This window comes from Chanodichthys erythropterus, chromosome 21 (assembly GCF_024489055.1).
Source record: "Chanodichthys erythropterus isolate Z2021 chromosome 21, ASM2448905v1, whole genome shotgun sequence".
Lineage (NCBI taxonomy): Eukaryota > Metazoa > Chordata > Actinopteri > Cypriniformes > Xenocyprididae > Chanodichthys > Chanodichthys erythropterus.
Genome location: NC_090241.1, coordinates 26,652,450 through 26,666,821, shown reverse-complemented (window position 1 = coordinate 26,666,821; position 14,372 = coordinate 26,652,450). Strand labels below are relative to the sequence as shown.

General features: G+C 34.8%; 1 protein-coding gene across 3 annotated transcripts; it reads left to right on the top strand.

Moving 5' to 3' along the window:
• Positions 1 to 499: 499 nt before the first annotated feature.
• sfi1 (SFI1 centrin binding protein) lies at positions 500 to 14,061 on the top strand. Of its 3 annotated transcripts, none has more exons than XM_067373591.1 (31): positions 500 to 541; positions 653 to 866; positions 951 to 1,022; positions 1,113 to 1,223; positions 1,475 to 1,569; positions 1,641 to 1,758; positions 2,541 to 2,643; positions 2,721 to 2,877; positions 3,387 to 3,730; positions 3,842 to 3,934; positions 4,040 to 4,137; positions 4,918 to 4,984; positions 5,110 to 5,240; positions 5,333 to 5,414; positions 5,515 to 5,693; positions 5,788 to 5,863; positions 6,006 to 6,101; positions 6,231 to 6,307; positions 6,400 to 6,502; positions 6,612 to 6,708; positions 6,787 to 6,947; positions 8,106 to 8,180; positions 9,485 to 9,559; positions 9,644 to 9,820; positions 9,925 to 10,148; positions 10,262 to 10,357; positions 10,450 to 10,687; positions 10,899 to 10,971; positions 12,448 to 12,592; positions 13,142 to 13,244; positions 13,794 to 14,061. In XM_067373591.1, exons 2-31 carry the CDS (start codon positions 721 to 723, stop codon positions 13,929 to 13,931), a joined length of 3,750 nt encoding a protein of 1,249 aa, XP_067229692.1. In that variant the 5' UTR covers positions 500 to 541; positions 653 to 720; the 3' UTR covers positions 13,932 to 14,061. The 3 variants fall into 3 exon arrangements, with proteins under 3 accessions (XP_067229692.1, XP_067229693.1, XP_067229694.1); XM_067373592.1 differs by having other exon boundaries at positions 520 to 531; XM_067373593.1 differs by having other exon boundaries at positions 526 to 866; positions 3,387 to 3,548; positions 3,660 to 3,730.
• The last annotated feature ends 311 nt before the right edge of the window (positions 14,062 to 14,372 follow it).

Genomic DNA, 14,372 nt, shown 5'->3' with positions numbered 1-14,372 from the left:
TAAGTTACATAGAAACCTCCACATAAGTAAAATAGTTAAGTAATATGTTATCTACTTGTAGGCCATATGACACTGTGTGAATATGAGACTGAAAACTTTTCTGTTCTGTGATGTTATCAGGACATAAACATAACACAAATACATAAGTATTTGTATGGAGATGACACTCCTATGAAATCTCTCAAACTGATCTGTTGATCATAACCTTGTAATGACTTCTTCGTCTGTGTGACTGAATGAATGAAAACACAACTTTAAAAGCAATGCACATCAACAAAATACTGTGTACAGTGAGGCATAAAAGTTATTCTAACTAAAGGCTGCATTAATAACTAGTATAAAAATATTGTAATATAACTGCATTATTTTAATATAACTGTATTAATATTGTAACATTATTATTATTTTTATTATTATTTCTGATATAACTGTACCATTGAATGGTTCAAAGTATTTTTTAAAGAAAGTCTTTTATTATGACATTATTTTACCGGAAGAATATTAATTCAACACAGAAGAGCGGCAGTTATGGTTTGTTGTTGTCAGTACAATAGCACAGATGACAGCTTTTTAATGAGATGTAGTAACTTTAAAGCCTTAAGTGAAATCTTTAAAGCATTGAAACCTGCTTTATTAACTTTATTTTAACCAGTTATAGCTCAGGCACCGGCTGCTAGAGAGTGAGCTGATTGATATGTATGCTCCAATAAACCACTAAAGATGCAAACGACAAGACCAAAAGCTGGGAAACAGTTGTCTTGTGGTGTTGAAAAGAACCGGGCACGTAAAACACCCATACGCAAATTCACTTACCGGGTCGGATATAATTGGAACCGAGGTGGTAGACTTAAAGAGCTGAGGATAAGGTAGGAGTTCGTTCATTTTATAATCCTCCAATCGTTTACAGGTTGTGAATATCAAGAGAAGTGACTATTTCGTTGGTTGTTTAGGCACCTTGCTCGGAAGTTCCTTCACTTGTGGATTCAGAAGACATTTGGACGGATAACAACATCACAAGCCAGGTCCAGTGTGTGTGTGTGTGTATTGTGTTTAAATAGTGGACTAAAATGTCAGGCTTTAATTATTTGATAAAATTTGTATTTTCTTTTCAGATCTCATTATTGTAAGGTGGTCTTGAGGAAGACCTTAGGAGCTTGGAAAGATGAGTGGTGGCACGCAAGAAAGGAATGGACTCTAAATATAAGGGCAGATTGCCATTATACGTAAGTCACCCCTAACCCTTCAGAAATTCAGACATTTGGTGTTTAAAATAACGTTTCTTATTATTATCAATGTTGAAAACAGTTGTGCTGCTTAATATTTTTGTGGAAACCTAAACATTTTTTTCAGGACTCTTTGATGAATAGAAATTTCAAAAGAAGAGCATTTATTTGAAATCTTTTGTCACATTTTAATAGCTAGGATCTCAATAATCACCACCCATAATATGTCTCTTTCTTTCTGCCCATTGTAGGTATATGCTGTACAGCAAAATATTTCAGGCCTGGCAGGAGTTTGTTACTGTCCAGAGAGAAGAAAAGAAGAAACTGCAACTTGCAATCAGTTTTGGTACATACACTGCTATTATTCTATAAATATTTGAGTTGAAACGTAGCTGTAACTGAATATTTGTACTGCAGACACGGACCACAAGCTGCGTTGCATGTGGAACGGTTGGGAGCTGTACCTGGACATGTGTCGCATGAAACACGGGATGCAAGAAGCAGCAGTACAGCACGAGAGACTCGCTGCACTGAAGTGAGTATTGCTCTCATGTGGTGTTAGACCAACAATACAGAGCCACATATATAAGAGTAAAGCAGACTGATACATAATATACAGTGTTACAATCCTGGTGCAGGGTTGGGGAGTAACATAAATGACCGACTTGTAGATGAGAACATCATTTTATATTTTAGAGGAAAAAGTTAGCAAGTATATGATCACAAACCAAATCAATATGTTGACATAATACTTATAAATAAATTTGAAAAAAAAAAAAACTGCTTTTATTTCATCAAAAATAGAGTAAAGAGTATAGTTATATTGTGGAAAAGTATTACAATTTAAAATAACTGTTTTATAATTTAATACATTTCAAAATGTCTGTGACGGCAGCAGTCTTTATTCCAGGCTTCATTGTCACATGATCCTTCAGAAATCATTCTAATATGCTGATTTGGTGCTCGAGTAAAATTTCTTATTATTATTTTTAATATTGTTAACAGTTGTGCTGCTTGATATTTTTGTAGAAACAATGATGCATTTTTTTTTCAAGATTTTTTGATGAATAGAAAGTTTGAAAGAACAGTGTTTAAATAGTATATAAATATATTTACTGTCACTTTTGATTATTTTAATGCATTCTTGCTGAGTAAAAGGATCAATTTCTTTAAAAAAAAACTCAAACCTTTTGAACAATATTGTATATAATATAAAGATGCATGTGTAACAGTGAAGTGAATGCCTACAGTATGTATAGTGGCCTACAAGTAAAATACTAATGTGTAATATTTTTGTGCATGTGTTGGTTATTAAAGGTGGGTTTGGACTGTGTGGAACAAAGCACTACAGCACAGGGATGTGGCGTACCATCAGGAAGATCTTGCCTTGCAACACTGGGCTCACACTGTACAGAGCAGAGTGAGTATGTGCTTGTGTGAATAAAGCAGAGTACCGTGTCTAGTTTGAGTGATCTCTAAAATGGCTGTTCTTCACAGGCATGGTTGAACTGGAGAGACAGGATGAAACATGCCTGTGTTCTGAAAGTGAAGGAATCCAAAGCTCATCGTCACTATTGTCTTCAGCTGTTAAGACATACACTTCATGGATGGATCAGACACACAGAGAACAGACAGGCTAAGAACAAGACAACAGGTGGCATTCATTTTTATATATTTATTATATACACTACCATTCAAAATGTTGGGGTCAGAACAATTTTTTCTTAAAAATGAGTGCTCTTACTCAGCAAGGACAATCATTAATCAAAAGTGAGAGTAAAGAATAATAAATAATGTTCTTTTAAACTTTCTATTAATCAAAGATTCTTGAAAAGTAACAAATCACAGTTTACACAAAAAAACAAGCATCACAACTGTTTTCAGCATAGATGATAATAATAAGAAATATTTCTTGAGCACCAAATCAGCATATTAGACATTAAAGACTGGAGTGATGATGCTGAAAATGTTCAGCTTTGCCATCACAGGAATAAATTGCATTTTAAAATATATTAAAATAGAAACAATTATTTTAAATGTAATAATATTTCACAATATTACTGTATTTTCAATCAAATAAATGCAGGCCTTGAGACTTTTTTTTTGCATTTTATGCATTATTTTTTCTCTTGAATCACATTTCATTTCTCTTCTGTGTTGCAGCTGTTGCTCAGGATGTATGGCGTGTCTTTTTGCTGGAGAAGTTTTGGCGTCTGTGGTATAATGTGCTGCAATCCAGACATGCTGAGAAAGACAGAGGACAGAAAGCAGACCAACTGGCCCAGCACGGCTCCCAGAGGCTAGCGTTCTCGCACTGGAGACACTGTATCTTTGATTACACAGTTACACAGACGTTCACATTTACTTTTAAACTGAAATACGTCAATGAAAGCATTATGATATGTAGTGTGGTTGTTTTCCTGATCAGTCATTTAGATGTCAGTATGTGTTCACAGAAGGCTAAAAGGGAAAAGGCTGCCATGCATCACAGACAGCTCTATCTTCTGGTTGGTGGTGTACTTGTTCATAATGTTGTTTCTGATGTATTATTATATAGCTTTCTTTTTTCTTTTTTTTTTATTCTTGTTTATTTGTTATGGTCTTATATTTCTTCACAGCGTTTGGGTTTAAAAGGCCTTGCTCTGAACGTCACTCACAGTAAAACTCAACGTCTCAACAAGAACATTAGTGTCCAGCATCATCATCACATAGTAAGAACAACACACACCTAGTCTACCAGTCATCTATCAGTAATGATTATGAATGTTAAGTTGTGCCGAGTTTAATTGTCAGAAATGGATACTGACGTTTTGCAGTTGCTGGCAAAGTGTTGGAAAGTCTGGCAGTTGCGCTTGGATCAGGCTGAAGACAGAAGTCTGCAACCCCAGATGAGTGTTGCACAAACTCATCACATGTTAGTCACAATATTTTTAATTTTAATTTGAACTTTTTAATTTGAAGCATGCCATATATACTAAATATACAAAAAATATATACTACATATATACTAAATATACAAAAAAGAAACATCCTCCCACTTACAACTACTTTTTTCCAGCAAATTTCTGACGTATAAATATTTGTATGAACATTCAACAGCTGAACAAATTTCACAGACATTTGACGAATAGAAATGAAATGAATCCTTGAACAGAGCGGGGGTCAATGTCAAAAGTAGCACCAGCTGCATTGTCCTACATTGCATCTCATCTTCATGGACTGAGCCAGATTTGCCAGTTCTTTCTGTGAGATATTACTCCACATTTCCATCAAGGCACTTGCAAGTTCTCGAACATTTCTGGGAGGGGACATATGGTTACACTTGGTTTGACACTACAGGGAAGATCACCTGTGCTTCTTACATTACAGACATTGCAGCTTATTGCTCTGGCCACATCTGCAGTCCTCATGCCTCCCTTGTGTCTTAAGGACTCCATAGCTGCATGTAACAAAAATTGTTTATGGTTCATTGAAAAACATAGTTTAAACACTTTCCAAAAATATCTGGAAAGCTTATTTTGGACAAAATTATTTAATTATTTATCTTTAAAATCTTGAAAATCTTTTATCTTGAAAAAGGGATGTTTCTTTTTTACCATATTTTGTAGATTAGTGACATATTTTATAGATTTCAGGTCATTAATAAACATGAGTTGGTCTGTGAGACTTTTAAATGGTTGTTTTTAATCAATAGATTTTCTGTGCTGAGATTTTGCCTTCATTATTGGAGAAAACGTCTTACAGAGCACAGACAAATGGAGGTAGCCACCACACTTTCTAATTCGCATTTTCTTATATCATAGGTCACCTGCAATTAATGATGGACTGCACTTTTTTTATTTTAATTTTTGCCTTCAAAATGCTTCTAATATTTTATCACACACAGGAGTTGGAACTACGTGCTGATGCCTGCTTTGCCCGTCGTATCTTCCCACAATATGTAAACACTTGGATGGAGTTCACAGCACAACGCACAGAGAAACGAGAGCGGAAAGAGAGAGCCGAACAACATTACAGGTGAGTTTCTGTGGCTAAATAATGTGTGCAGGTAGATATACATGCCTGTGTTGTATTGTACAGAAAATGTACATTTTTTTCCTCTTATGTAGGCAAAAAACTTGCAGTTGGGCATTTTATACATGGTGGAGAAACTTGGATGTACAAAGAGATCAGAGACTTGCTGAAAGAACGGTATGCTGACATCCATGAATATACATTGCTGTTCAAAAGTTTTGGGTCAGTAAGATTTTCATTGTCTCTTTTACCAAGTAGTCTGTATAATTCTTTTTAGGCTGTGTTGCATGCCGAGCATGTGTGTTGTGCCCGTGCCTGGTCTAAGTGGTCCTGCAGTGCTGTACAGTGTAGAGCGGAGAGATTCAAACAAGAAGCAGCCGACTCACTTTACAAAAACACTCTTCTACGGAAGGCCCTGAACCAATGGAGAAACCTCATCTCTGACATACAAACCAGGTGTGAATCAGATAATGTAGCTTCAGGAAGAACATCTGAATAAACCACTGAGTATTTTTATGAAGTGTCAGCCTTTCTGTTTTTTGTATACAAGTCAGAGACGTTTCGAGCAGGCACAGGGTCATGATGGACAGCGGTGTCTGAGAAGAGCTGTGGCAGGCTGGCATCAGGTACGAGTAGCACAACTCGCTCTATTCAGTAGGGGAAACGGCTGAGAAAGTTTTTAAATCATCATATGATGCAGATGTTGTTATTGTTATTGGTTTGAAATATTATGAATCTAAAATAAGTAAATTTGAGCTTGTTTAACAGTATGTAGATCACAAAAGACAGAAAAGAGAGAAACTTGCTCAAATGGAGAAACACTACCACAGCAAATTGCTCAAACATTCTCTGGAAGCTTGGAAGGTATGAATATCGTGTTTGTTTTGACACAGTATACAGTTTATCTACAAATATCGCTGTAATATACTAGTGTATTGTATATTGTCTATATACAAAGCTTACAGCTCATTGTTTTTACATACATGCATGTAGTCGTACCATTTGCAGAATCAATCGATTAACAGTCATGTGGAGTGCCGTTACCAAGAGCATCAGCAACAACTGGTCAGGTATTCTTATGCTCCATTTACTAAATATATATTTTTTGTAGCGTTTATTTAAAGATATGTAATTGTATCCTTTTTTATTTATATTTCTGCAGGAGAATGTTCTGTTTATGGAGAATAAATGTGTCACAGCTGATGGAAGAGAGAGAGAAGGAAAACAGAGCAAAATGTTTTTCTCAAAAACACCTTTTATTTCAGGTGCTTATATCCTCAAAATTAGTTATATAACAGAAGTAAAAAATTAACACCTATTATTTATCAGTACAACTGATGTTACAAAATATTTTACATTTTATATGTTTGAAAGGTGTTTCTGGCATGGCGACAGAGAACGGTATCTGCTAATCTTCACCGTCATCAGCAGGAGGAAGCCCTGAAACAAGCTCAAATACATCTGGAGAAATGTACTTTGGTTATATAAATACCACTGTTAGCAGTCTGTGTAATGATGAAATTATTCATTGTTGTTTTTGTGCTTTTAGTACGTGTGCAGACGGCTTTGAGAAGATGGAGAGAGCGAAGCACGGAGGTAAAGGATGAGAGGCTGGCGAATGAGACGGCCAACAGACACTACAGCAGAACGCTGGGAAAAAGAACCCTCAACACATGGACAAGTAATATTCACCATCACAAAACATATCAGGTCTGTTCTTAATTATTATTAGTATTTTTTATGTATATATGTATGTATGTGTTTGTGTGTAAAAAATAAATAAATAAATAAATAAGTGTATATATATATATATATATATATGTATATATATATATATATAAAAATATATATATATATATATATATATATATATATATATATGTATATATATATATATATATAAAAATATAATATATACATACATACATACATACATACAGTACAGTCCAAAAGTTTGGAACCACTAAGATTTTTAATGTTTTTAAAAGAAGTTTCGTCTGCTCACCAAGGCTACATTTATTTAATTAAAAATACAGTAAAAAACAGTAATATTGTGAAATATTATTACAATTTAAAATAACTGTGTACTATTTAAATATATTTGACAAAGTAATTTATTCCTGTGATGCAAAGCTGAATTTTCAGCATCATAACTCCAGTCTTCAGTGTCACATGATCCTTCAGAAATCATTCTAATATGCTGATTTGCTGCTCAATAAACATTTATGATTATTTTCAATGTTAAAAACAGTTGTGTACTTTTTTTTCAGGATTCCTTGATGAATAGAAAGTTCAAAAGAACAGGATTTATCTGAAATACAAAGCTTCTGTAGCATTATACATTACCGTTCAAAAGTTTGGGGTCAGTAAGAATTTTTATTTTTATTTTTTTGAAAAGAAATTAAAGAAATGAATACTTTTATTCAGCAAGGATGCATTAAATCAATCAAAAGTGGCAGTAAAGACATTTATAATGTTACAAAAGATTAGATTTCAAATAAACACTGTTCTTTTGAACTTCCTATTCATCAAATAATCCTGAAAAAAAAATATTTTGTACAATTGTACACATTAAATGTTTCATGAGCAGCAGATCAACATATTAGAATGATTTCTGAAGGATCATGTGACACTGAAGACTGGAGTAATGATGCTGAAAATTCAGCTTTGCCATCACAGGAATAAATTACTTTGTGAAATATATTCAAATAGAAAACAGTTATTTGATATTGTAATAATATTTCACAATATTACTGTTTTTATTGTATTTTTAATTAAATAAATGTAGCCTTGGTGAGCAGATGAAACTTTTTTTTAAAACAAACTTTTGGACTGTACTGTATATATAATATAAAATATGCTTTTTAGGTAATGAAGAAAAGAAGCTTTGAGCTTCACAGATTGAGGATTTATCAGCGCTTTTTTATCTGCTGGAGAACACAGGTGAGTTTTGATTTAGCAATGTGTTCAATCATATTTGAAGGTTATTATAAAACAATCTTAGATGCTGATTGGTCAACACAACATTCCTGCTGCGCTAAAATGCACTAATATAGTAACGGTTATGACATGAAACACTTTATCTTTTTGTTAACAAATGGCTCTTAAAGGAACACTCCACTTTTTTTGAAAATAGGCTCATTTTCCAACTCCCCTAGAGTTAAACAGTTGAGTTTTACCGTTTTCGAATCCATTCAGCCGATCTCCGGTTCTGGCGGTACCACTTTTAGCATAGCTTAGCATAGTTCATTGAATCTGATTAGACCGTTAGCATCGCGCTTAAAAATGACCAAAGAGTTTTGATATTTTTCCTATTTAAAACTTGACTCTTCTGTAGTTAAATCGTGTACTAAGACCGATGGAAAATAAAAAGTTGCGATTTTCTAGGCTGATATGGCTAGGAACTATACTCTCATTCAGACGTAATAATCAAGGAACTTTGCTGCCGTTCCATGGCTGCAGCAGTGCAATGATATTACGCAGCGCCTGTGACCCCCTGCTTGCACAGGGAACGTGCCTTGCAACCATGAAGACGTTTGTGAGAGACGCTGCGTAATATCATTGCACTGCTGCAGCCATGGAACGGCAGCAAAGTTCCTTGATTATTACGCTGGAATGAGAGTATAGTTCCTAGCCATAAATTGTTCCTTTAATAAAAATATTAAGCATGCAATTTTTCATTCAAGTCATCGTGACACATTTTTTAAAATGGAATATTGCAGTGTTTATTATAAATGATATATCAATTTTTTTTTTTTAAATAATATTCCTTCATAATCTTTATTCAAAATATCTTCCCCTCCTCCAACAAGATCTCTTCTCTGATGATGTGTACACCAGCATGAGGGCGGGACAATAATCTCCTCCTTCCAGCAACCTGTCACTCACATGAGATCACAGAAATAGCAAAGGACAATGATCTATTAGACCAATCAATTCCCAAAGAACAAAATCAAGTCCCATCCTACATTTATCTGAGTGTAAAGCCGATATACATTACAATAGGGAAGAAAAGACGATAGCAACATCCATTTCATGTCCACTTGGCACAGTCTGTTGTTTAAATATAACTGTAGTTGTGATATTAAAGCTTTGTTATAGCCTCACCTACTATACAGTAGTTCAAGCTGCTGACATTGCATCATTTCCTTTTTTGAGCTGAAGCTATTCATGATTGATTGTTACTGTCTCTTTGAAGATTCTACATTGTATTTTTTTGTCTGAGTTTGAATGATTATGACACACAGCTGCAGAGCAGAAGAAGAGAGGCGGAGCAAACTGACACTGCCCTTTGGCATTGGTCCCTCAACCTACAGGCCAAAGTAATGCCACATCTTGCACTGTTTATCACTGATAATTCAGGTTTCCTTCAACTTCACAGTCTCAGTTTGGTCTGTATGCTTTAGGTGTTTTGCTCATGGCGGCTGTGGATCTCAGAACGCCAGAGAAAACAGGAGCGTTTGACTGAGGCAGCTCAGTTTTACAGAGATGAACTGCTGAGAGAGGGGGTCACGCACATCCTTACGCACACAGCGCACATGAGTGCTTTCTCAACTAATATTGCCCAGCACAGCTATGAACAGGTGCTGTTTCTATAGTTATTGTATATTTGTGCATTTCAGTCTATAAAAGTATATGTGTGTGTGTATTTGTTTACATTAATATAAGTAATCCTCATCAAATACAGAGCTGTCGTCAGCTTCAGGAAGTGGTAAGGCGGTGTGCCGTTCGATGGAAGCAGCGGGCACTGTGCAAGGCTGTCGAGGGTAAAACAGTGCCGTCCAAAGTCAGCCACTCCAAGAAGAGTGTGTCTTTTTTTCTGCCAGAAGACCACACCCCCATTCCCAACCCCTCTCCAATCAGGAGCCAAACAGCAGAGCAGAGGCAGAAAGATTCCATCATCAATCACCTGTGAGTCAGAGTAATTCTATTTTATTTTATTTCATTCAAATTTTAATCTGATTTTGAAAATTATACTGATTGACATGTCTCGAGTAAATCTGATACTCCTGTTTTGTGAGCAGTTGGTCAGTCCGAGCATCTAGATTGCAACCGAGAAGACCAGATGACCTGCTGCAGTCCCCAGCCAGACCTGTGCCACATGACTTCAAGATCAGCAGGTGTAGTAAACACACAAACTTTGAGACATAAACACAATTTTTTTTTTTGTTCACATACTAATGAGTATCTGCCTTTCTCTATGGCGCTTCAGTAGTCAGAGGGTGTCTGTAAAAGAGACTGCATTTCCCTCAGTCTCCTCCAGCAGTCCTTCCTTTCCTTCTCCATTACCCTCAGTTCCTTTGATCCACAACCCACTGGACTCACCTGCAATGGTACTACAACCTAAGATCCTCCCATTCAAACCTGGTCCTCCAGAATATATTGCTGCTGCAGGCCAGGACATACTGCTTCCTCCATCTTCATTTACTGTTTCAGTATCACATGGCAAGGTAATCATAATGCTGTAAGAACACTTGTTTGTTCTTAGGCTAGGACAAAAAAGGCTTTTGTTTAATGTCACTTTTTTATATAATTACTTATTACTTACTCTTGTTTTTGTTTCATCTTGCCTCCTTGTAGAAAAATTTTATTTTGGCTTAAATGTGAATGGCCTATTTTCTGTGAAAATATTATACGTTTTACGATTTTTCTGTTTTACAGCAAAAAGGCTTAAGGAATCAGGAGCCCTTACTGCATTCTACTTATTTCACTTCCCACCTTCTCCCAAAACAAGGTTAAAAAAACTTGTTCTTATAATATGAAGTAGAGATGCATGATTATTCATTAAAAGATCACAACCTTTATTCAAACACCCGCCTAATCTTACTCTTAAATGACAACAATTTGGCTATTAAACATTACCGCAAACATTTATATCTGCATTGGCGCTGCCGCTAAGCCAGCGAGAGAATGCCATGTATAGCTATGAAATGGCTTCACAAACAGTCTTTTCCACCAAACAGTGTTGTTATTTCTGTGTTACAATAATTCAAATTATCACAGAAGCACTGTATAAAAATAAAGGAAATCATCTATTGAAATTAACCTGATTCTTTAAATAAAGATTGTATCAATTACATCGTTACACCAGTAGGTGGCGACAAGTGACTTATAAAATGTTTGTCATTGAATCATTCAAGAGATTCATTCAAAAATGCTGATTCATCCAGTAATGAAACAAGTGAAGTCTGTGTGATTGAGTCATTGAATCATGCATTCAAACTGATTTTTTACAAAAAAAATGTGTTCAAATTGATTAAATATTTTTAAATAGACTTCAAGGGTTAATTCACCAAAAAATTAAAATTCTGTCATTTATTACTCACCCTCATGTCGTTCCACACCCGTAAGACCTTTGTTCATCTTCAGAACACAAATTAAGATATTTTTGATGAAATCGGATGGCTCTGTGAGGCCTGCATCGCCAGCAATAACACTCCCTTTTTCAATGCTCAGAAAGCTACTAAAAACATATTTAAAACAGTTCATGTGACTACAGGGGTTCAACTTTAATATTATAAAGCCAAAACACTGCTTCATGAAGCTTCAAAGCTTAATAAATCATTTGTTTCAAATCAGTGGTTCAGAGCGTGTATCAAACTGCCAAAGTCACATAAATTATTGAAGTTTCAAAACACTTATGAGGTAACAAAGTGATTTTGGCGCTCTGAACCACTGAATCGAAACAAATGATTCGTAAAGCTTCAAAGCTTCATGAAGCAGTGTTTTGAAATCACCCATCACTAGATATTGTGGAATAAAGTAGCTATTTTGTCATTTTTGGTGCACAAAAAGTATTCTCGTCCCTTTATAATATTACAGTTGAACCACTGTAGTCACATGAGCTGTTTTAAATATGTTTTTAGTAGAGAGTAAAATTGATTTCATCAAAAATATCTTAATTTGTGTTCTGAAGATGAACGAAGGTCTTACGGGTGTGGAATGACATGAGGGTGAGGGTAATTAATGACAGAATTTTCTTTTTTGGGTGAACTAACCCTTTCAGCAAATAAAATTTTGTCAGAACCTCTAGTAAATTACATGTTATTTAGTTCAGTTGTCTATTTAGAATTGTGGGAGAATCGTGATCTCTATTTATCCAGAATCGTGCAGCTCTAATATGAAGTCAATTTTGCTTGCTCATTTCAGTAGTCTGAGGTTCCGCAACATATTTAAAACCATTTACACTTGTCATTTGTCTGGGCTATAGGTGTGCATGAGAGATTACCAGAGCAGGAAGAGGAGAATGAGGAAGATGAAGCAGTGGATGTGGAGAAAACTGAAAATCTTACCAAAGAACTACTAGATATAAGACTGGAAATGCAACGATACCAGCAAGATAGAAAACAGCTACAGTATGTAAATCTGGATTTCAACAGGATGAATATACAGTGTTTAGAAATATTATTCTAATTATAACAGTTACTGTAATTCATTTCTTGTTAGATTTATAAACAAATTCATATATTACTTCTGTCAAATCGATTAATTACGAAGGGATCCTGCCGTAAAAGTCACCAGTCTCCTGAAATTGAAACCACTACTTTGGACATGCATTTTAAGACTGGAGCTGTTTTTAGTGTTTGGAAAAAAAAATTAATAGACTCTGCAGCTGTAGTTTTACTGAATCAACATATTAAAGTGGGTTATTTATTCTAGCACACACAAGGAAACTTGGCTTTTGGAATGAATAGTTTCTGCTACATTTAAGAGACTAATAAGGTGAAAATATTTGGGTACTTTACATGTTAAATTGGAAAGAAAGGAATGTTTTGTATTTCCATTTTGTGATCGAACAAAAGGGGTACAACAAATATCATCACCTTCATAAAAAAAAAAAAACCTTGTGCCTAATGAGATGTCTTCACTAATATAGTGAAATCAGCATGCGTTTGTGTGTTTAGGACATGGCGTAAGCTCCAAAAAGTCTTGAGTAGCTGGCTTTCAACAACAGGCATTGAGGGAGAAACTGAGGAAAGAGAAAGCATCTTAAAGGAGTTAAATGAGGTATCCGTATAACTTTCTTTCTTTCTTGTGCACACTCATACACAAATTCACATCTTTAAATACATACAGTAAAGGATTAACAAATAACAAGATGAGGCAGCATTCTTGGTATCTCAGACTGCACTATCGCACAGAGGACGCTGGTGGTTTACATTTAACACGCATATTTTTGGAGAATTTACGTAAACATAAATCTAAAATGCTCAAAACCAGCTGTGAGAACTGTCACTAGATAAATGTTACAGATTGCATAAACCCTTGCTTTTTTGTATGATGTGCAATACTGGAAAGTTATAATATGGAATATATTAGACATTATTAAGATCTAACATTATTGATTATTAATAAATATAACTTTTATTATTTTTATGCTTGTTATTACATCCCTATAGCTCTAACGGATTTTGTGCATGGTGGTCTATATAAATCTCTTTGTAAATATTCTAGTTTTTGCTCTGACGAGACAGTAGATATTTGTTAATCTCTGGTTTTATTTATTTTAATTTTCAAAGTAATTTTAGTAATGTTTTATATGATGTTCCTTTGCAGCTTGAGAATCGCATTTCTTCTCTGTCTTTGAGATTAAACAAGCAGAAACCCACCATGATTTGCCATGCTGCCAGAGTTAACACCATCCAGAGCCAACTACTACCGCCCATGGTTAATACAAAAACCTTTGGAGTATAGACTAAGACTATTGTGAAACCCGTTATTCCAGAAATAATTCTAAACAATATTGTATTTTTGAACTCCTTAACCTGTTTTTTATTTCAGTTGTTATTTATTTATTCAAATACACTGTTGTAAATACTTTTAATAAAGCATTAAATCTCATATTTTGATGTTTTGGAATTGCTTATTTAACTTTAGATACTATGGACTATCTGAATTAAAATTTCGTTGGCTGTGTGTGACAGTGGAATACTTCCAGCTAACGGGGAACATTCTCAGAACTTTCTGGCAAGATTCTCTCAAAGTTAAAAACAAACATTCCTCCAGTAACACTAATTGAACATTCATTCAAAGTTATCTGGTCTGGTAATGTTCTCAACTTAGCACTAAAACATTATTGTTCTTTGAACTTTTTTCTGAAACGTTTTAGTTTGATGTTTGTCTGTTTTTTAAACG